General features: G+C 38.6%; 1 protein-coding gene across 2 annotated transcripts in view; it reads left to right on the forward strand.

The window, feature by feature from the left end:
• prop1 (PROP paired-like homeobox 1) overlaps window positions 1-22804 on the forward strand; it is a 106689-nt gene extending 83885 nt beyond the window's left edge. Inside the window, exons 1-3 of one of the 2 annotated variants that reach the window (XM_073050154.1) lie at window positions 7067-7149; window positions 19409-19638; window positions 22195-22804. In XM_073050154.1, the coding sequence (XP_072906255.1) occupies window positions 7107-7149; window positions 19409-19638; window positions 22195-22590 (669 nt within the window). In that variant the 5' untranslated portion in view covers window positions 7067-7106 and the 3' untranslated portion in view covers window positions 22591-22804. Of the gene's footprint in view, window positions 1-7066; window positions 7150-19408; window positions 19639-22194 lie in introns of those variants that run through there. The other variant, XM_073050153.1, reaches the window with a different exon arrangement.

Genomic DNA, 22804 nt, shown 5'->3' on the forward strand with positions numbered 1-22804 from the left:
GCCAGTTTTAGTCTCTTGTGTATCAATGGAAAAAAATAGGGAAGGATTTAGGATTTGAAGGTGAACATGGGGAGAGTGGAAATGGGAAAATCATGCAAAGATGGAGGGGATGACCATATATAGATAGATAGGTTCTTGATTAGTCAGAGCATCAAAGGGAATGGGTTGAAGGCAGGGGAATGGAAGAATTGGATCAGCCCATGATTGAATGGCAGAGAAGACTCAATGGGCCGAATGGCCTACTTCTGCTCCAATGTCTTATGGTCTTATATTTTTAAAGGAGACTTCACTGATTTTAAAAAGGATGTTGATGTTTTAAGTCTACGGTTTAAAATATAAATGAGTCTTTTGCAAAACAATAGATGTATAATGGATGAAATACATTTAAACTGTTTAGAAGATTAAGCCAGTACAGAAGAGCAGATTCAAATACTGCCCCTGTAAAGTGACTGAGAACAAAGTTCACTGCTATAATTTCCTGAAATACTTAAAGGAAGTGAGAACCTGGATGGATAGATACTCTTCGCCCTGCCCTTCTGGCAATGGATTTTGCTGAAATCATACTATAGGTTAAAATCCTCTGAGAAGCACCTACTCATTGATAATTTAAAAAGCAAAATGATTTCTAGAGTTACTTTTGTACCAAAGAGGATGTAATTGTGTTATTGATTTTGCCATCAGTTAAAATAGACACAGGTGTCTATCTTATTTTTCACTAGTCATCTGTATGATTGGAATTGATTGATGGTTCCTGTGGGTACACCTATTACAATAGTATTTGCATTAAGTGCTGCAGAGGCCTAATTATCCTTTCCACAGGTTAAAAAGACAGGCTTATAAACTTCATAAAATATTGTATCAGAACACCTGATCCCTCTCAACAGAGAGAGAGAGCGTATAGTCCTGATCTCTCCCTGTTGATTACTTTTGTGGCCAGAATTAAACTGTAGCAATGACTTCTCTTTCAAACCCAGTAATGCTAATTCCAAACATTCTCAACACTCTTGGCTCCTTCTTTTCTCTGTTTTAGCTTAACGCTGATAGGTGTGGATGACTTTTATTTGCAATTTGCCAACACCAAGTTCTACAGCTCCATCATCTCTTTTAATCCCTGTGCTGACTCTGGCTGATCAGGCTGCAACATCAGACTCTGCACATTCATCCTCACTCACCCCACTTCCTCTCGATCGCGATGATGTCAACTTCTACATTAGCATTATTATCAATATTTATGTATACCTCATCCAATGAGTAAATGAAATGCTTATCCATGGCACTTTCAGTTCCATAATGAACCACTTAAAAGCTTTCCTAATCTCTAAGCTCCCTGTTCCATAAGCTTAAATTCCATCCTGAAACTATTTTGCCGGCATTCCATCCTGCATGAATCCAGCTCTTCCAGCATACCTGTCTTTGCAATTCCACACTGCCTCTCTGATTACACTGGACAAAAATGTTTTCATAAGTTTTACTTCCTCAGAATTTTTTGGGTTATGATCGAATGCTTGTGCTGAACACAAATTTAGAATCGTCCTGTGTTTATGATTGACCACCTAAAGCCTTACACACATAGGAATCTGGAGAAACAAGAAAGTAACTTTTATTGAATATAATGCATAAAATACATAATGGTGCTGACTCTTTGCAATAATTCCACTAAGCTAAAAAGGTACTGTTGCTGATTTTTATTCATACTCAGTGTCTGAGGCCTCTTGCTTAAGTGTTCAACAAAAAAAAACAGCCAGCACTGATGGATTCTAGTTGCCCTGATACCTTCTCTCCATGATTGTAATGTCCTGCTGAAATCCTTCACCATGCTTGTCACTGACAGCCCAAGATTTGCAGGGAAGATGTCTAATTGGGAATGCAATAAATGTGAGGAGTCCAGACTTTGTCTTCATCAGCAATTTCACACCCAAAGTAGAACTCATAGGCTTTCTTAATAAGAGGAGTCATGCTCCGTCTTTGAGATTTAAGCATATACTCACCAGAAGTACAACAGAAGTATCATTGTTGAAACACTGGTAAGACATTTTGCTATCACAAACACTTTTGAAAATACAATTGCTTTATTATAGTGAGTGCACACAGATTGCTATGCATGTAGAACATGCATATCAATGTGATCATATACCAATATAAATGTGAATGCAGTGCAGAAAATGGTGTGTGCATGAACCTTTTATAGCTTTTCTAAAACTTGTCCTGCCATGCAGCATCCGTGCTGCCAAAGCATGACCAGGCATGCATGGACAGGATAGAAAATGTTAAGAGTTACATTGTGGGCATCATTTTAATTGACTTAAATTATCAGTATTAGAATCAGGTTTATTATCATTGGCATGTATTGTTAAATCTGTTAACTTAGCAGCAGTAGTAGAATGCATGATAATATAGAAAGAAAAAAGCACATGAGTAAATGAATTACCGTAAGTATATATTATAAATAGTGTAAAACAGAAATAATAATTTTGAAAATGTGAGGTGGTGTTTATGGGTTCAATGTCCATTTAGGAATTGGTTGGCAGAAGGGAAGAATCTGTTCCTGAATTGCTGAGTGTGTGCCTTTGGGATTCTGAATCTCCTTCCTGATGGTAACAACGAGAAGAGGGCCTGTCCTGGGTGATGGGGGTCCTTAATATTGGCAGCGCCTTTCTGAGGCAACGCATCTTGAAGATGTCTTGGATACTACCCATGATGGAGCTGACTAATTTTACACTCTCTGCAGCTTACTTCAATCCTGTGCAAAAACACTCCCCCCACCATACCAGACGACGATGCAACCAGTCAGAATACTCTCCATCTGCAGAAGTTTTCAAGTGTTTTAGATTGCAATCCAAATCTCTTCATACTCCTAATGAAATATAGCCACTGCCTTGCCTTCTTTATAGCTGCATCGATATGTTGGGACCAGGTTAATATCTCAGATATCTTGCCACTCAGGAACTTGAAATTTCTCAATCTCTCCACTTCTGATCCCAGTCAATTATTCTGAATTGATTCTGATCAATTATGAATTGAAATAACAAATATAGTTGAGTGCGTTAAAAAAATCTTGCATGATTGGGAAATTTCATGGTGATTTTCATGATAAACAACCCAAATGCATTCAGGAAGCAAAGTCTTTGCTGTTCAGTGTTATCTAAGTCTCAAATAATTGCTCATCTCTTGTTGAAAACTTCTGTTGATATTTGTATTTCAGACATTCTATCAATTTTCTTTAGCAGAGATTGTATTTAGGCATTATATAGAGCATAAAACACTTGACCTCTCAACTTCTGTGGGGGGTGGAATTGACAAGAATCTGGAAAGTAAGAAATAGGATTAATGGAGATGGGTGCTTAGTGGACAATGTGGCTCAATAGGCCAGTGTTTCTTAAACATAGAAAACCTACAGCACAATACAGGCCTGTCAGCCCACAAAGTAGTGCTGAACATGTCCCTACCTTAGAAATTACTAGGCTAGGCTTACCCATAGCCCTCTATTTTTCTAAGCTCCATGTACCTATCCAAAAGTCTCTTAAAAGACCCTATCATATCCACCTCCACCACCGATGCCAGCAGCCCATTCCACGCACTCACCACTCTCTGAGTAAAAAACTTACCCCTGACATCTCCTCTGTACCTACTCCCAAGCACCTTAAACCTGTGTCCTCTTGTGGCAACCATTTCAGCCCTGGGAAAAAACCTCTGACCATCAACACAATCAATGCCTCTCATTGTCTTATACACCTCTATCAGGTCACCTCTCATTCTCCATCCCTCCAAGGAGAAAAGGCCGAGTTCACTCAACCTGTTTTCAAAAGGCATGCTCCCCAATCCAGGCAACATCTTTGTAAATCTCCTCTGCACCCTTTCTATGGCTTCCACATCCTTCCTGTAGTGAGGCGACCAGAACTGAGCACAGTACTCCAAGTGGATTCTGACCAGGGTCCTATATAGCTGCAACATTACCTCTCAGCTCCTAAATTCAATTCCGTGATTGATGAAGGCCAATACACCATATGCCATCTTAACCACAGAGTCAAACTGTGCAGCTGCTTTAAGCATCCTATGGACTCAGACCCCAAGATCCCTCTGATCCTCCACACTGCCAATACTCTTACCATAAATACCATATTCTGCCATCATATTTAACCTACCAAAATGAACCACTTCACACTTATCTGGGTTGAACTCGATCTCCCACTTCTCGCCCAGTTTTGCATTCTATCAATATCCTGCTGTAACTTCTGACAGCCCTCCACACTATCCACAACACCTCCAACCTTTGTGTCATCAGCAGTCTTACTAACCCATCTCTCCACTTCCTCATACAGGTCATTTATAAAAATCACGAAGAGTAAGGGTCCCAGAACAGATCCCTGAGGCACTACACTGGTCACTGACCTCCATGTGGAATATGACCCGTCTACAACCACTCTTTGCCTTCTGTGGGCAAGCCAGTTCTGGATCCACAAAGCAATGTCTCCTTGGATCCCATGCCTCTTTACTTTCTCAATAAGCCTTGTATGGGGTACCTTATCAAATGCCTTGCTGAAATCCATATACACTACATCTACTGCTCTTCCTTCGTCAATGTGTTTAGTCACATCCTCAAAAAATTGAAAACTTCTGTTCCATTCCGCAGCAATTTATGACTATCTCACATTGACAGCTGAACTTTTAATTTGTCAAAATATCTAAACAAACAAGTTGCATTTTTGTTTTTACTTTTTTCCATTTTAAGGATGTGATTATTATAATTAAGGAATTTTGTAATATTTAATTTAATTTCACAAAATTGCATTTTCTGGCATGGTGGTCTTCAAACATTTTGACAAGATAGGATTGCTAGCCCTTCTCCTTTCACAGCATCCATGGCAAAGCTAATAAGATAATTACTTGATCCTTATCATTGCTTTTATGTTGGACCTTTCTGTGCAAAATTGGATGCTACACTTCCTACATTAATAAAACATTTGACTAGACTTCAAATGACTTCAAGAGCTGTAAAACTCTTCGGGACTGCCTGATTTTGCCCACAACCTTTCCTGTGCTGGTGACTCCCCAAAATTCAAAGGAACTTTATTATCAAAATACATATATGTCACCATATACTCCCCTGAGATTTTCCTGTGGGCATTCACAGCAGAGCAAAGAAATACAATAGAATTAGTGAAAAGCTACATACAAAGACAAACAGCCAATGTGCAAAATAAGTTAAAATGTGCAAATTCAAAAAAAGTAAATAAATAATACTGAGAACATGAGTCATTGTGTCTTTAAAAGTGAGTCCATAGATTGTGGAATCAGTTCAGTGCTGAGGTGAATGAAGTTATCTATGCCAGTTCAGGGGCCTGATGTTTGAAGGGTAATAACTTTTTCCTGAACCTGGTGGTGTGGAACTTCAGCACTATATATTCCCGCCCCCATTTTCGTCGCTGTAAATGTTTAAGGGAATATAGCAATCTTTGTCCAACTCTATTTTATAGCAACTTATTCCAGGCCATTAGTATCGTGTCATAATATAGAATAGTCTTCCTTTTTTTTCTCAAGACTGTTCCAAAACTATTGTCAACGCGTCAACTTTCTTGATATCAATCAGACCTTGATCAATCTTAAGATCAGACAAAGTTTTTGTTTGGCTCGAGATTTATCGTTCTTCATTTTAAATTTCGTGCTCTTATAACTTGCTTGATTAGTCATACATTTTTCCAATGCAATCCATTAAGACCATCTCAATTAAAACATATTTCGTCTCCATCCTTCACGATCTGCCTGCAGGCTGTTGGATTAGACCATGTTAATTGCAAATAGTGCAATTCTCCTCGTCCTTCAATCGATTTATATTTAACGAATTTTTTTAAACGGCAATCTTCTATATCTATACAGAAGCAATTAGCTGTATTTTCTCCCATTAATTGCTCTATAATTAAAGTTCAAATGCGATTTCGGCCCTGTCCTATCGCAATCTAAAAATTTAATGAATCTCGCCCAAGTCGTTAAATTTTAAAGTAACGTTATCAGCATCTGTCTTCATTCTAGCTTGTTTGAACAATTATAGTTTGATCTAAAGATAAAATAACGACGATAAATCTATAGCTGGAAAGTTGTTTGCGAATTCCGTGTGTGGTGTAGAACACTTCAATAGCATGAAATTACTGTTAATGAAACTTGCTCCCTTTGTTTATTTTTTCCGTTTACGGTGTTGCCACCGTAATTAATGGCCGAAGCTGTACCAAATATTACTATCGTAAACGTATTAAATAAATATTATTATAGTGATCTTATCGAAAACAAATGCACAGTTGCTTTAACATGATAACCCATAATGTGCATTTTTATCCTTAACGTGCTGTCTCTTGGTGTCGCAGATAATAGTCACTAAATACCATATAAGGACATATGAGTACATGCAATGATTCATAGTAATATCATGCAGATATTTTCCCCTGCCGTGTATATCACTAGTCCATTGCTGCATTTCACTGGAACCATACAACTCGTACGTGTTTAGAAAGCATACGTTTTCTTCTTCATGAAGAAAAACGGGGTAATTCCATGCTTGATTACAACTTTGCGGCTTATTCTAATAGTTATAGCATACACGGAAGGGAAAGTGAATCTCCAATCTTGCCCATGTCTACTCTTTCTCCTTTGGGAAACAGTTCGGTCTCACTGGAGCTCCTCATTTTGTAGATGCCGTTGGGCTGGAGCGTGACATCAGGGTTCTTAGAGCGGAATTAGCTTTTCACAAAAAGGATGCTTAGTTTAAAGCCCAGGCCTATCCAGCAGAGTTCTGGCATACAACCACCCACAGAGACTCCCCTGACTTTCCAATACCACCCAGTTTACCAGCGATCTTTAATTATTCGAGTTAAAGCATTCGCCCTTTTCAGTAGCCTTTGCATCATGCCACTGCCCGCCTGTAATAGAGGAACCTGTATTCGGTGTTATTTCGAGCCACTTTCATTAGCCTTGGTCGACGATTGGTTGTTCGGGCCCGGTGGACCATGATGATGTCATGATGCCACCAGGTAAACTTGTCAAACTGGGGTGGAGAAGGTGCATTCCTCGGAGCTGGAGGATCAAGGTTTTGCAGCATCTGGCTGCTCCCCCAGAAAATGAAAATGGCCCAAGATTTGCAGTCAATCAGCGGACGGGAAGGTAAAAGAAAAGGTGATGAATTTCTATCCCTTTTTCCAGATCACACCAATTCTGTCAATTCAACGACAGGTGAGTAATATGAACTTAGCCGTGCTTTAAACGGGAGTAGAGTAACACAATTATACAAAGATTCGTGTAATACTTAAATCATCAATCGGCGATATAGTTGCTTTCAGTGTTATACGTACAAATGATAAATAATCATACATAGAAAAGATGTATGTGATGTTCATATATGATTCATTGTAAAATTGCACATTTTCCTCAATAGTCAGGCCCTTAAGTTAAACCGGAGAAAAATACGGACAATATATAAAAGCATGCTCGATATTATTTCCTATAAAATGTCTATCCTAAAGTACGCTTGCCGTCCAACTTTTGCCCTTGCTCATAACTCCGTCTCAAAATTAAAATTCCATTTATTGCTTAAAGCTCTCAAAACGAAGCTGGTTTTTAAAACAGCACGTGAAACCATATAAATTTAAAATGCGTATTATATTTTGTGTGCTTGATTTGTAGGGAGTAAACCGCAGGTTTACTTTTGTCAAATACAGCATTTGAAATGTACCAGGTACCCGGAATTTTGAATAAAAGGCAGGTTGGGATTACGTGAGTTATAATCATAAATTCGTCTGGAGTTTTTAGGACCGTGCACCATCTCAAAATAAAACTTTCCAATACAATGAAGCACACCATATTCGCATATTCCCCAAACGCCCGACACAAGGTATATAGTAATTTTCTTGCAAATGATATAAAACAATTCTGTATATGAGATGTCAATTATATCAAAATGGTCAACATTAGGTTCCGGAAAAGCACTCCCCGACAACATGTAAAATGGGTTAGTACCCAATTTGCAATAAAGAGTACCTACTTGCTGGAAATTGGAACAGGAGTTTACATCTGTAAATGCTGTGGAATGCTGGCACAGTTTTCACTAGAGTTTTGGAAAACAAGTTGGGTGTGCTAAATATCTTACCCAAATATATCATGTATGTTATCAAAATTAACTAGCTTTTGACTGAAAGCTTCGTATATTGATAGGAAATGTTTCTAAACTCAAAAAGAATTTACATCTTAGATATCAGCCAATACATTATTCACATAAAAGTTATCATTATGGTCTACAAATACAATGGAGTCATACAAAGTAATATGTTTTACATTCCTAGCACCTAAACTGCAGAGGGTCAAGATTGTCTGGAAGAACTTGTGTGTATGCTGACTAGACCTCAAACTAATTTTAGCATCAGCTGATAACAGTACACTGAGTTTGAATAAGAGATAATAAATGCGAATTCTTTTTTGACAGAGTTGGGTGATATCAACATTAGAACTGTTGGCAAGCCGCTTCACCTGCACTTATTGCTGGTAGTCATAGTCACACTTCAGACAATGCTCTATCATTTCCTAATTTATCATGTCATGGGCAATTGCCTTTGATTTTCTGATATACATTTAGCTGGAGATGACATCCTCCTTTGCCAGACACCTGCATCAGTGAGGAAAGAGCACAATTCTTTAGTCAATTCCTTCAAAGAGTTGGTTCTGTCAGTAATGATCTGAATAGCATTATGTCAGAAACTGATAGAATATTTGGATATCTACTTGAATCAAGGAAAGAGTTGGTGCAGAAAGGGGGTGCTAAGGTAAAAGTGAAGGCAAAGGGCTAAATGGTGTAATCCTGCTTTTATGTTTTATGTTCATATAATGTGTCCAATGGAGTCTTTAAACACTTTTAAATAGACTGAAAGACCATAGTTTTATACCACACGTAGGTTTGAACCTAGGGCAGCTCCAACTACAATAATCCTTTCCTGAGCCTGGCCTGCTTACAGTGTCAGTTTGCATTAACTTTCAAAGACGGTAAAACTGATAGTATTCTCACAGATTTTTGCATCCTATTATTAAGGGGGCAAAAGTTTTTTATATTCATCTGCTGACAAAAGAGCAGCAAGTATTCAGGTATTATAATATACTAATTTCAAGTCTTAGGTAAAGTTATGGACAATGTCTTTGGAATGAATAATATTGTAACATAGAGGAAATGTTGAGTTTTATACAGATCAAACATTACATATGATCAATTCTAGCACATTAAGATACTAGTTATTTATACTGATAACATTATTACATAATTTCTACTTAAAATGCATTTAGATATTTAAATATACTGATAATGAAAGTTCACTTTTATCCAATACAATGTATTTAGAAGCATTAGGTACTTTAGACACAGGTCTATAGTAATACATATTAAAGACATTATATTTTTATTACCAAATTATAAATAAGTCCAAAACAACTATAAATTTAATTTAAAAAACAAGCTGCTGGAAGAACTCATCAAGTGACATTTCATCTTGACTCAAAATATCAACGATCCATTTCTCTCCAAATACGTTACCTGAACTATTAAGTTCCTCCACTAGTTTGTTTCTCACTCTAGGTTATATCATCTGCAGTTTCTTGTATCTCTACTGAATATTATCATAGTATTGATATTGTAGATTATTATTGACTGTGATGAAAAGCTTATCTATTAACTGACTATTTAGTGTGTTATTGAAAACTCATTACGATAAAATTGTGGAAAGATTCATGTTGAATATTAGTAGGAATATTTCCATTATTCAAGCATTGAAGCAGTGATAGCATACCAGATAGTAAATTATGACTGTTCTATCCTTAATATTTGAAGTCACAAGAATACAAAATTCAATTGGAATGAATTCATCTTTAAAGAGAACCCACCAAAAATTGGTAACGAATATACATGAATGCAATTTGATTAAAATTTAGATTTCTTTATTTAAAGAGTCAGATCGCATGAGGAATTTCTTTTTGCTATTTTCTGTTAAACTAAGTTTCTGTTTTAGTTTTCCAATCAGGAAGCAAAGATTGTTACAAGGCTGCCATCAGAAATGTATATGTATCTTGTCAATATAATGTTAAAAAGTCTCCTATGAGTGTGCTAACCACAGAGTTTCATCATAACCTGTTGTAAGTGGTTGATAATATTTATTTGAGCAATTTTTTTTTGGTAACTGTGGCATTTTGCAACATAACAGCTAATAACCTCAAGGCAACCACAGAAATGTGAACACTTTAAACTTTTAATTCATAACACTATCATATTCAAAGGTTGCAGTGCACTTCCAAATAGTATAATCAGAGATTTGAAGTGATTAAAGAGATTCTGCAGATTCTGGAAATCTAGAGCAACACACACTAAATGCTGGAGGAACTGAGCAGGTCAGGCAGCATCTATGGAAATGAATTAACAGATGACGTTTCAGCCAAGACCCTTCTTCAGGAAAGAGGGAAGATGCCAGAATAATAACAAGTGGGGGAAGGGAAAGAGGGCTAGCTAGAAGGTGATGGGTGAATCCAGGTGGATGAGAAAGGTAAAGGGCTGGAGAAGAAGGAACCTGACAGAAGAGTAGAGTGCGCCATAGAGAAAGGGAAGGATGGACACCAGGGGGAGATGATAGGCACGTGAGGAGAAGAATTAAGAGGCCAGAGTGGGGAATAGAAGAAGAGGGAAGGATGGAGGTGAATAGACAGGGTATGATATTTCTGTTGCTTGTAGGGTTATGTGCCAGGATTAGTAGGGAGGGATGAATGAATAAGGGAATCATGGAGGGAACACTCCCTGCAGAAAGCAGAATGTGAGGGGGAGTTAAAGATTTGTTTGGTAGTAGGATCTTATAAAATATGGCAGAAGTTGTGGAGAGTGATGTGTTGGATGAGGAGTCTCATTGGATGGTAGGTGAGGATAAGAACTCTATTCCTGTTAATGTAGCAGAAAGGTAGGGTGAGTACAGATATGTGAGAAATGGAGGAGATAACAGCATCAATGGTGGAGGAAGGGCAACCCCATTGTCCTGGATGTCCTGGAAAGGAAAGGAAAGCTTCATCCTTGTATGTGTGGCAGAGATGAAGGAACTGTGAAAAGGGATTAGCATTTTTACAGGAGGCAGGGTGGGAAGGCATAGTCAAGACATCCATGGAAAATGATAGGTTTATAAATTATGTCAGTAATTGAAGATGAAGATAGAGAGAGTGAGAAAGGGAGGAAATGTGTCAGAAATGAACCAAGTGAATTTCAGGGCAGGGTGGAAGTTGGAGGCAAAGTGGATGAAATTGTTTCAAGGGTGCATGAAACAAAACTAATGCAGTCATCCCTGTAATGTAGCAAGAGTTGGGAAGCATTATCTGAGAAGGCATGGAACATGGGCTGTTCTACATAGCCAATGAAAAGGCTCATGCGGGTGCCCTTGGCTACCCCTTGAGTTTGGAGAAAGTCAAAGGAGGAATTGTTGAGGATAAGGACCAGTTCTGCCAGACGGAGGAGGGTGATGGCTGGGTCTTTTGTTGAGAAAGAAGTGGAGAGCTTTAAGGCCTTGATGGGAGAGAGAAATGTATGGGGACTGGACTTCCATAGTGAAAATAAGGCAGTCAGGGCCAGTGAAATGAAAGTTGCTGATGAGGTTAAGAGTATGTGAAGTGTCATGGACATAGGTGGGAAGGGACTGAACCAAAGGGGATAGAATGGAGTTGAGGTATGTGAACATGAGTTCAGTGGTGCAAGAGCAGGCAGAGGCAATGGGACCACCTGGACAACCAGATTTGTGGATCTTGGGTCGGAGGTAGAAACAAGCAATGCAGGTTAAGGAAACAATGAGTTTGGTGGCAGTGGAAGGGTGTTCCCCAGAGTCGATGAGGTTAGTGATGGTGTTGGAAACAATTTTCTGATGGTGTGGAGTAGGGTCCTCATCAGGAGTTAAGTAAGAGGAGGTATCTGAGGTGAGTCTGCCACACTACAACAGCACCCACTTGGTCTGCAAGTCTGCTGATAAGGTTGGGATTGGGGTGGAAAGAGTTGAGGGCAGTGTGTTCTGAGGGGATAAAGTTTGAGGAGGAGAGCAGAATGTTGAAGTTGAGTCAGTTGAAGTCTCATTGGCAATTGGAGATGAAAAGGTTCAGAACAGGCAGAGAACCAAATTGAGGTGACCAAGAAGAGGAGGGTTGTAAACAGTAGAATGGGTCATTCGTGTGGGATGGGAAATTCTTGCCAAAGAAATGGGTTAAGAGACGGAGAACAGGAAGAAGAACTTGTGGTGTTGTGGCAGACACAGAAGTTGCAAATGTGAATGTGAATGGAACCTGATTCTTTTCAAGGTGAAGCCTCACATTTTTCATTAACATTAGAACCGTGTAGGGGAGAAAGATGAATGCCTTTAATTTGGCATTTTAAGTACTGTACTTTGTATAATTTGCAAACAAAATATTAATGTAATATTACATTTAGTATCACTCATTTTGCTTATGGGACAGTTGAATGCATTGTGGGTGGGTTTCAGAACCACTGTTTACCTTGTTATGTGTAAAAATCTAGATCTGCACACAACTGGAAACACAAAGGTGAGGATAATAGCACAATCTAAATAGTACATAGAATAATACTTCTAAAAGACATTGACTAATTAGATCAGATGTAGAAAAAAATTAGTGATCTTTGGATAGATAGAATTTAATGCAGCTAAATTTGAAATGATGCACTAGGAAAGAATACAGACAGCCTGCACCACCACCCAGCCACTTGATCCCCTCATTCTTAGTATTCTGGAGGTACCATTTAATTCATATTTTTCTCATGCAAACTTTCACCCCTCCCTTCCCACCATCTCAGGACCCAAGCAGTTCTTTGAAGTGAAACAGCAATTCACCTGCACTTCTTCCAATTTGGTGTACTGCACCTGGTAATCACGATGTATTCTTTCCAGTAAATTCGGGTGGGGGGGGGGGGGGGAATCAAATGCAAATCAGTGGTTTGCTGAACACCTCCATTCAGACAAATGTGACCTGGAGCTTGCAGTCACCTATAGTAGTGTCACAAAGCTTTACAAGATAGGATAGGCCCTTTAGCCCTCTATGTCCTTGCTGATCATTTTTGCCTACCTATACTTATCCCAGTTCAGTCCATATCCTTCTATGCCTTGTCTCATCAAGTGCCCATCTAAATGTCTCTGAAACCCAATGATTGAATATGATTCTACTACTTCCTTTGGCTGCACGTTCCCTGATATCAACCTATTTCTGATTAAAATACTTACCCCTCTACTCCCCTTTGAAATACCTTCCTCTCATCTTAAGCCTATGCCTACTATTTGATACCCTTAGAATGGAGAGGATTATGACTATCTGAGCTACGAATGCTTCTTCTAATGCCATATACCTTTAGCAGGTCACTTCTCAGTCTCCTTAACTCCAGGTAAAACAAGCTCAGCCTATCCAGAGGAAAGCCACGGCATTCGGGTCTCTGGCACGGTGTGATTTTGTGATTCCGAAGGGAAGTGGGGAGAAGAGGTGAGCAATAGTGATAGAGGATTGGTTGGTTAGGGGAATAGGCAGGAGATTTGCTGGATGAGAACCAGATTAAAGGATGGTATGTTGCTATCCAGGTGTCAGGGAGGGGGAATGGTACATTCTTAAGGGGGGGGGGGGGGGGGAGAATGAGCAGTCAGAAGTTGTAGTCCATAACAGTACTAATGGCATAGGTAAGAAGGGTGATGAGATCCTACAAAGGAAGTTCAGGGAGTTAGATGCTAAATTAAAGGACAGGACTTTCAGAGTAATAATCTCAAGATTGCTACACATGTCATGAACTAGTAAAGCTAAAAGTAGGAAGATAATACAGTTCAACATGTCATCGTCCCTTTCTTAGGGATGAGGAAATGGTGCAGGAGAGAGGGCTTCAGATTTTTGGATCATTGGGTTTTCTTCCAGGGAAGGTGGGCCTTGAATAAACAGGACCACTGTTCCCCCTAATCTGCGAGGATGTGCAGCCGCATTGTATCTGAAATGCTCCTATGCACTAGCCTTCGTTATGGTGCAGCTTGAATTTCCTTTTATATAATATTATTTTAATTTTGTACTATTTGATTCATTCAACACTTGGATAATAGATTTCCTAGTGATGAGTTAAGAGAATGAGAAGCTTTTGATCCTGTTGCAACAAATTTTGAATTTGGAAAAGAGAGTGTTTTATGACTGGCAAATAAATACTCAGCTACTATTACGAACTATGACAAAAGTGTTGCCTGAAAAATATTGCAGCAATATTGTGATTTAGAATTTGTCATTTCTGATAAATTTAAGACTGGTTCAATTAAGATGTTTACTGATATGTTGAACTACGTGCTTAGAAACAAAGAACTTAAAGAATTCTTGTTGATATCGTTGATACATTTCAACCTTCTAATGTGGATTTAGTCTTATGAATTCAATCAAATATAAATCCAGAAACAGACTAAGAAAAGGAACATTTGGATGATCTAGTGAGGATTAAGATTTATCTTTCATCTGGATGCAAAATTAATCTAGACAGTGTTTATAGACAATGGATTTGTAATAAAAACAGAGGAGAAAATGTTTACAAAATGTTAAAGATTTTCTTTGTTGCACTGCATTTTATTATACCCTGCAATCAATAAATAAAATCACAAGTATGTGATTTTTCAATTTTCTTTCTAAATATTCATAGTATGCTTATCACAAAAAAAACTGCTGTGCAGTTTTCAGGCCATGTAAACATTTACTATTCAGAGCAATGGTTGATCTGCATAGCTGTAAAGCAAAATTGGAGGGAAATGCTGAACACAACAAATCGCCCCTGAACTGTAGAAGACAGATATCCTTATGCAAAGGTTTACTACATCACCCAGGGAACTTTAAAGTAGAGTTGCAGGGGGATGGGAACCAGAAGGCCAGGGCAGCTATTGGAGAGGTTGGGGGGAAAGTAGATGTTAAGCCTACATACAAAGTCAGGAACTGAAAGATTGAGCATGGTGAGACTAATGTACTGAATTGTATCTATTTCCGTGCAAGGAGTATGGTAGGTAAGCCAGATGAGCTTAGAGCACAGATCAGCACACCAAAATTTGATATTGTAGTCATTAACTAGACTTGGTTGCAAGAGGGGTAGGACTGGCAGCTTAATGTTCCAGGGTTTCAGTGTTTTAGACATGATAGAGGGAGAGGTATTAAAGGGGAAAGGATGGCATTACTTGTCAAGGAAAACAAGGAAAATGCCACAGCAGTGCTCAGCCACGACAGACAGGGCAGACTGGAGGGTTCGTCTACTGAGGATGTATGGGTGGAACTGAGGAATAGGAAAAGGATGTCCATGTTAATGGTATCATGTTGTAGGTCTCCAAATATTCAGTGAGATTCAGAGAAGCAAATTTGTAATGAGAAGGCAGACAGTTGCAAGAAAAATTAGGTAATGATAGTAGGTGATTTTAACTTTCTACATATTGGAATTCATATACTGTAAAAGGACTGGATGGGATAGAGTTCATTAAATGTGTTCAGGAAAGATTCTTGAATCAATATATAGAGGTCCCAACTAGAAGGCGTGATACTGGATCTCAACAAGGAAAGAGTCAATGAAGGTGACAGAGGTGTGTCAAGGGCAACACTTTGGACTTGGTGATCATAATTCCATTAGTTTCACATTAATTATATGAATCTCAAACCTGGTTGAGATTCTAAATTGAAGATAAACCAATTTTGATGACAACAGAAAGGTTTTCTATATATTTCTTGGCTCAGTGTTCATTTACTTGTTTTTAGTCCTTTGTAGTCATTGGAACCTTTTTATGTAAGAAATTTACCTAAATCCAGTCACTGTCATAGTGTACTGTTGATTACTATCTTCCCCATTTATCACAACATTTTCAATATAATATAAATCACAGTTGCCTTGTTGCAGCCTATTGCAGTTGGTCCTGCAGATAAGTTCAATTATAGCTGGTTAAATTCTTACCATATATCTATAGATATTGAGAGTGCCTGGGCTTATCAACCTGAGGTTAAATTCTTTCTTTACATTTAGATGAGATATGTAGCCACGAGGATGGAGACTGAACTTTATGGCTGGCAAATGGAAATTCAATATATATATTTAAGAATTTGGTTAGGAACGTTGTTCTGTGGTATTATCAAATTTCTGAGTCACTCAGATATCTACTGACCAAGGACATGTAACACTGCAAAACAAAGTTTTCATTACATATGTGAAAATTTTATCTGTGATTCTTTAGATCACTGGTTCCTAAGAAATACTGTTTGACACAGTGTGCATAAAAGAAGGCTTACTAATGAGTTTGCACAAAGCTCAGTGTTACATTCTAATGCATTAGAATATAATGAAGTACAGTATTACATTCTAATTCTAAAGTCTGTTACTTAGGCACAGTCACTTGACTTTCCCTGCTAATCAGTAGTGCTGGTAAGCACATAGTCCTTTTCAGACAAATTATTCTCTGTCGGTTTTGTTCTCCCTACCTGAAAAGTCTAGCTGCAGGTCTTGTTCACTTTCTCACGATATTAAATTATATGAAGTAAAACCAAGTGATTATCAGATTCCACATTCCCAGTAGCTTGGTATAATGGCTATGGTGAAGTTTAATCCCTGGATCCAGAGGCTGAATGAGTGTTTCCACCGCCAGCATCACGTCTGGTTGAGCAATCAGAACCTGGCTAGTTCTGTTCTGTTTTTTGAAGCCAGGGCTTGACCTATTGTCAAATGCAAAGCTTATACCTCTTTATGCTCATGTTATTCTACTTACAAAAGAAAGAGAAAACAAAAATCAATCTCTTTGGATTGCATTTCTTCACAATTAGCAAGTGTACTGCACTACTAGACCTTCAGCTGTTTTCAAGATGGAAATGGAAATCATCAGTTTGCAAATGTCCTGTGTGTACTTTCTTTACTTAAGCATTTTGTTCCAGCCTGTATTCAGATTCATTTTTAAAGAACAGTAGAAAAGGAATAATGTTGGAAATTTAACTTTGATCATCGTTTTGAAGAGACTGTTTCACAAATGGGCATGCTGAAATCTACCAGAAGTTGAGTATTGGATATATGGTTCAGAATAATGGAGCTTCATCCATTTTAATACTTAAGGAGATTACTTAGTTGCCAAAGAATATTACTGCTTCTATTATTTTTCAGTCCAATGCTATGCAACATCAATAAATAATAAGCTGCATTAAATTATTCAAGTCCATGATTATCAATTAAAATTCTTGAACTTGTGCAAAGAATCTTAATTGTAATAATTAGCAGTAATATCAAAAAGGTTTATAGAAGTGGAACAGCAAATAGAAGGACAACTGGTGAAAATGACATCTTAATCATGAGTGTGATCTCAATGTAACATCTTGACAAACTGGGTTCTGAACCACATTTTTACATTACTTCTGCTGTTCTTTATTCCACATAAAAGTAACTTAAATTTGTTTTTTTTTGTAAAACACCAAAAATATCTGGAATATATTGCAATTATTCACTATTCAATTCTGGAAAGGGGCTGCAAAACAATTTGCATATGTAATAGCTCTATTACTTGTTCCTACAAACTGGGTCCTAGCTATCAAAAACAACATAGTGGGAGGAGGAATAGTGCCATAGAATGGCTGTGTGCCAACCACCCTGTTATATTTACCAGTTTGTTTTACATTTGCAAACATATTGCAATCTAACTCACTTATGATTCTTATGTATTCACTGGTATATATTTTTTAAATTCTCTTGAAACATTGATCTGGAGAAGTAAACTCAGTGTATGTTGTCACTCTTTGGACAGGTTAGGTTCACAAGAACGGTATACAAGAGGAACTTCAGTTACCTGGGAATAGAGAAATATGGGTTGCCCTGTTTTGAGCAGATAATATTTAGTCTTCGGCCTAACTAGCCACATGTCTGTGGAAGACTTGAGCTCCATCCCACTAGTATGGATGAAATTCAGTAGGGGCGGCAGATTGTTACCCTCTTCCAAAATTTTGGTGAATTTGGTCCCATTGCTCCATTATATGAAGTTCAATGTAAGACAGTTAGTGAAACAAGGCACACCCAGTCAAGACAAACTGTGGCATTCTGGAACAAGACACCTCCATCAGGTCATACTTTAGCCACCAGACCCTAGGAAACCATAGGCAAAACCTATTATTTGGGTAAGCACATGAGTAGGAAGGATGTGAGAGCATAGAGAAGACGCAGGAGAGGATCACCAGTAAATTGCCTGGGATGGAATGAGGATAGAATGGAGACATTAGGTCTGTTTTCCTTGGAGCAAAGAGGTAGTGGCAATATGATTATGGTAGATAAGATTATGGGGGATATAGATTGACTAGAATGAAGGAAACTTTTCACCATATCAGAGGTAGACAAAACAAGAGCAGGTATCTTTAATAAAAAGAGATATGAGATTCAGAGGGGATATGAGGGAGAACTCAGAGTGTGGTGGGTACCTGGATGCACTACCAGAGTGATGGAAGCTGTGACACTGATTAGCATCTAAAACATCATTAGATAAGAACTTGGATTGCTTAGGCAAAAAAAGGGTATAAGCTACGTGCTGCTCAGCTGGAATTAGTGTGGATGACTGTTCATGGTCTGCATGGAAGTGCTAGGATGAATGGCTTGTTATCGTGCTGTATCTCTCTGACCCTATACTCAATGAACTCATCATCTTTTCCAGATTTGGGAGGTTAGTTTACAGCCTATTTTCATTTGCACTGGTTAAATACACAACTGACCTAGACATAAAGATAGTGGTGAGGTGGAGGTGCAGTTTGGTGTACTGCAGTTGTTAATAAAAATTGCATATCATCACTTTACAAATAGGCTAAGTCAAATAAGAAAATATCAACTGTTCCTGACTTATTTTAGCTGCCAGACATTATGATGTCCATCTTCTAATTCTATTATACTAGTATTTTCCCTATGCCTTGTCTTCATCCACTCCAAACTTACTGCCATAATATAGTCCATGAATGTGATAAACCCATTTGAGTGGAGCATATTACAGGGTGCTCAGATCTCCATGGAATCACACAACTAACTGCTAGGTTTTAATTAGGATTTTTTTTTTAAAGTTTGCATTCTTTGCTTAATTATAATCTTCTAACATGTAAATGGCATTTCATTTATTTTCAGAACTGAGAAGTGGGTTATGATAAAGAGGTCACCCATGGGGTAATGAAGTGTTCGAGTAATGCAAACTTGGGTATCCATTGTCATTGTACCTTTAAAAAGATACTTATATTTACAGTATGTTGGAAGTGCGTTTAGAGATTACTGACATGAAACATTGACTCTGCTTCTCCCTTCACAGATGTTGCGTGGCCTGCTGAGTGTTACCACATTTAGATTTTATTTTTAGACGTTTGTTTCTGATTTCAGTTGACAGCAGTACTTACAAGAAGTTCTCTGAGAATTCAAACTCCTGTCTGCCGGGCAATTTGCATGGACAGGCCCACTACCCAACACCTGCACGCCGACGTCACCGGACCACCTTCAGTCAAGAACAACTGGAACACCTGGAGGCTACTTTCAGTAAAAACCATTACCCAGACATCTACTGTAGGGAGGAGTTGGCAAAGATTACCAAACTGAATGAGGCACGCATACAGGTCAGAGTTAAGGGGATTCAATTTGTGGATCAATGCTAAAATGCACAATGATGGCTATGAGATAACATTTTAAAGCAGCTTGTGATTTGAGCCACAAGGGGAATCACCTAATGTCAATTGGGTGTTGTGTAATGAATCTGATTTGATGCAGGAGCTTAAGGTAAAGGAAACCTTAAAGAAGCAGTAATCATAATGATAGAACTCACACTGCAATTTGAGGGAGAAGCTAAAGTCAGAAGTATCAGTATTACAGTGGAGTAGAGGAAATCACTGAGGCATAAGAGAGGAAGTGGCCGCTAGAAGGGATGACAGCAGAGCGGCAATGGCTGGAGTTTTTGGCAGCAATTTGGAAGGTTCAGAATAGATACATCTCAGGATTCTAAAGGCTGATAAGTCAAAGCTACACAAGAGCAAAAGAGAGGGCGTATAATAGAGCAAAATATAGTCAGAAGTTAAGAGGATTGGGAAGCTTTTAAAACCAACAGAAGGCAACTGAGAAATCCACAAAGAAAGGATGATATATAAACAGTAAACGACAGGCAAGAGTAGATATTGAACTGCTGGAAAATGACGCTAGGGAGTGGTAATGAGGGACAAGGAAATGGCAGATGAACTAAATAAGTATTTTGCATCAGTCTTCACGATGGAAGACACCAGCAGATGCCAGAAGTTCCAGAGCCAGGTGGCAGAAGTGTGTAGTTGCCATTAATATGAAGGTGCTTGAGAAGCTGAAAGGTGTGAAGGTAGATAAGTCACATGGACTAGATGGACTACGCCCCAGGGTTTTGAAAGAGGGAGCTGAAGAGATTGTGGAGGCAGTAGTAATGATCACTCACGTGCGGCACCTTCTCAAAGACTTCGAGAAAATCCAAGTACACTACATCCAACAATTCTTCTTTATCTATCGTACCTTTTATTTCCTCAAAGAATTCCAACAGATTTGTCAGGAAAAAAATTTCCTTAAGGGAACTATGCTGACTTTGGCCTGTTTTATCCTGTGCCTCCAAATACCCCAAAACCTCATCCTTGAAAATCAACTCCAACATCTTCCCAGCCATTGAGGTCATGCTAACTGGATTACAATTTCCTTTCTTCTGCCTCTCACCCTTCTTGAAGAGTGGATGATTGAATGATGGTTTTATGGCCAAGGTTGCAGATAATACAACAATAGGTGGAGGGACAGGTAGTGTTGAGGAAGCAGGGAGGCTGCAGGACTTAGACAAATTTGAATAGGTAATGAAGCAGATGGAATACAGTATTGGGAAGTATATGGTCATGCATTTTGCAAAAGGAACTTGGGAGTCCTCATGCAGGATTCTCTAAAATTCAACTTGCAAGTTGAGTCAGCAGTGAGGAAGGCAATAGTGATATTAGCATTCATTTCAAGAAGACTAGAATATAAAAGCAAGGATGTAATGCTGAGGCTTTATAAGGCACTGGTGAGGCCTCACTTGGATACTGCGAGAAGTTTTGGGCCCCTTGTCTAAGAAAGAATTGGAGAGGGTTCAGAGGAGGTTCACAAAAATGATTCTGGGAATGAAAGGGTTATCATATGAGGAGTGTTTGATGGCTCTGGGCCTGTACTCACTGGAATTCAGAAGAATGAGGGGGGAAATCTCATTGCTACCTATTGAATGTTGTAAGGCCTAGATAGAGTAGATGTGGAGAGGGTGTTTCCTATAGTGAGGGAGTCTAGGACCAAACAGTACAGCCTCAGAAAAGAGGGATTTAGAACGGAGACGATAAGGGATTTCTTTAGCCAAAAGGTGGATCTGTGGAATTTGTTGGGCTGGAGGCCAGGTCATTGGGTGTATTTAAGGTAGATGTTCATAGATTCTTGATTAATCAGGGTGTGAAAAGTTACGGGAGGGGGGCAGGCAGGAGAAAGGGATTGTGAGGGAAATGATCAGCCATGATGAAATGGTGAAGCAGATTTGATTGGCCAAATGACCTAATCCTGGTCTTAGGGTATATGTGAAATTTTACACACCATGTATGATATGCATTTTTGTATTTGTATTCACATTATATGATTAACAGTTTCGTGATTATAATATGATTTTCATTTCATTAACTTTTTCCATGTAATGCCACATTGTTATTTTACCCTTTAACTTTCTGAAACATGAATTCAACGTTCCTAAATTTAAATATTGTGATGAACAGAATCTGTTCTTGCAAATGCTTAATCAAGCCCATAGATGAGCCACTGAATCAATCCTGACTTTTTTGCTGAAACTCATTGTTGTATCTAGTATAGTGGTCATTGGGGGGTAATTCACTGGGAGCTATTTAAAGAGAGAAGCAAGTTATATAAGCGTAGATACCATCTTCGATGTTAGATGGCACCAGGATCAAAAAGCTGGGTATTAAGCAGTCAAGGCAATGAGATAAGATTGGATAAGTTTGTGCAATAATTTTAGTATTCAGTTAAAACAATAGCAGAGAATCAAAAGTTTCTGCTGCCTGTATTTGTCTAGAAGATCATTGCATTTGCAAATGTAAAAATATGGTGTCACTTAGCAAATAAATTGTAATGAATTCCTGTTCTTTCAGGTTTGGTTTCAAAACAGACGTGCCAAGCATCGGAAACAGGAGCGTGCCATTCAGAAGTCAATTCCTCCCACTGTTATTTCAGCTTGTGGAGGTCTAATACCTGCTGTTTGTCCCATGTCTACTTCATCCAGACCTTACCAGTACCCACACACCATTAATCATATGTCACGGTTCTCTTCGATGGCAACAAGCGGCTATGGCTCCCCTTCAGCTGTCAGCCAATTCACCTATACCAGCACACATGCACATCTGGCCTCTGCACCTCCTGCACCACGCCAGCACGAAGACTGGTACAATCCCCTACGCTCCATTAACTCTCCCACAGCTGGCTTACCTTCATCAATGCTTTCCTTGGGACCCATGCCAAGTCTGGATCCACAAACACACTGGAGCTAATTGCTAAATGCAAAAAAAAGTCTTGCTTTGCAAAATAAAATCAAGATTGTTTATTAACCCCATTTATCGGTTATATCCCTTAGTTGTCTGTTAACCATGCACTAATTTAGAAAATTATATATTTGCAAATGTACCCGACTCAGCAATTGATTTTGTTAGTGGTCAAGATCATGTGAGGCATTTCCAACTATAAAATTGAGAATAGGCTATAAAA

The sequence above is a fragment of the Hemitrygon akajei genome, chromosome 7 (assembly GCF_048418815.1).
Source record: "Hemitrygon akajei chromosome 7, sHemAka1.3, whole genome shotgun sequence".
NCBI classification, from domain to species: domain Eukaryota; kingdom Metazoa; phylum Chordata; class Chondrichthyes; order Myliobatiformes; family Dasyatidae; genus Hemitrygon; species Hemitrygon akajei.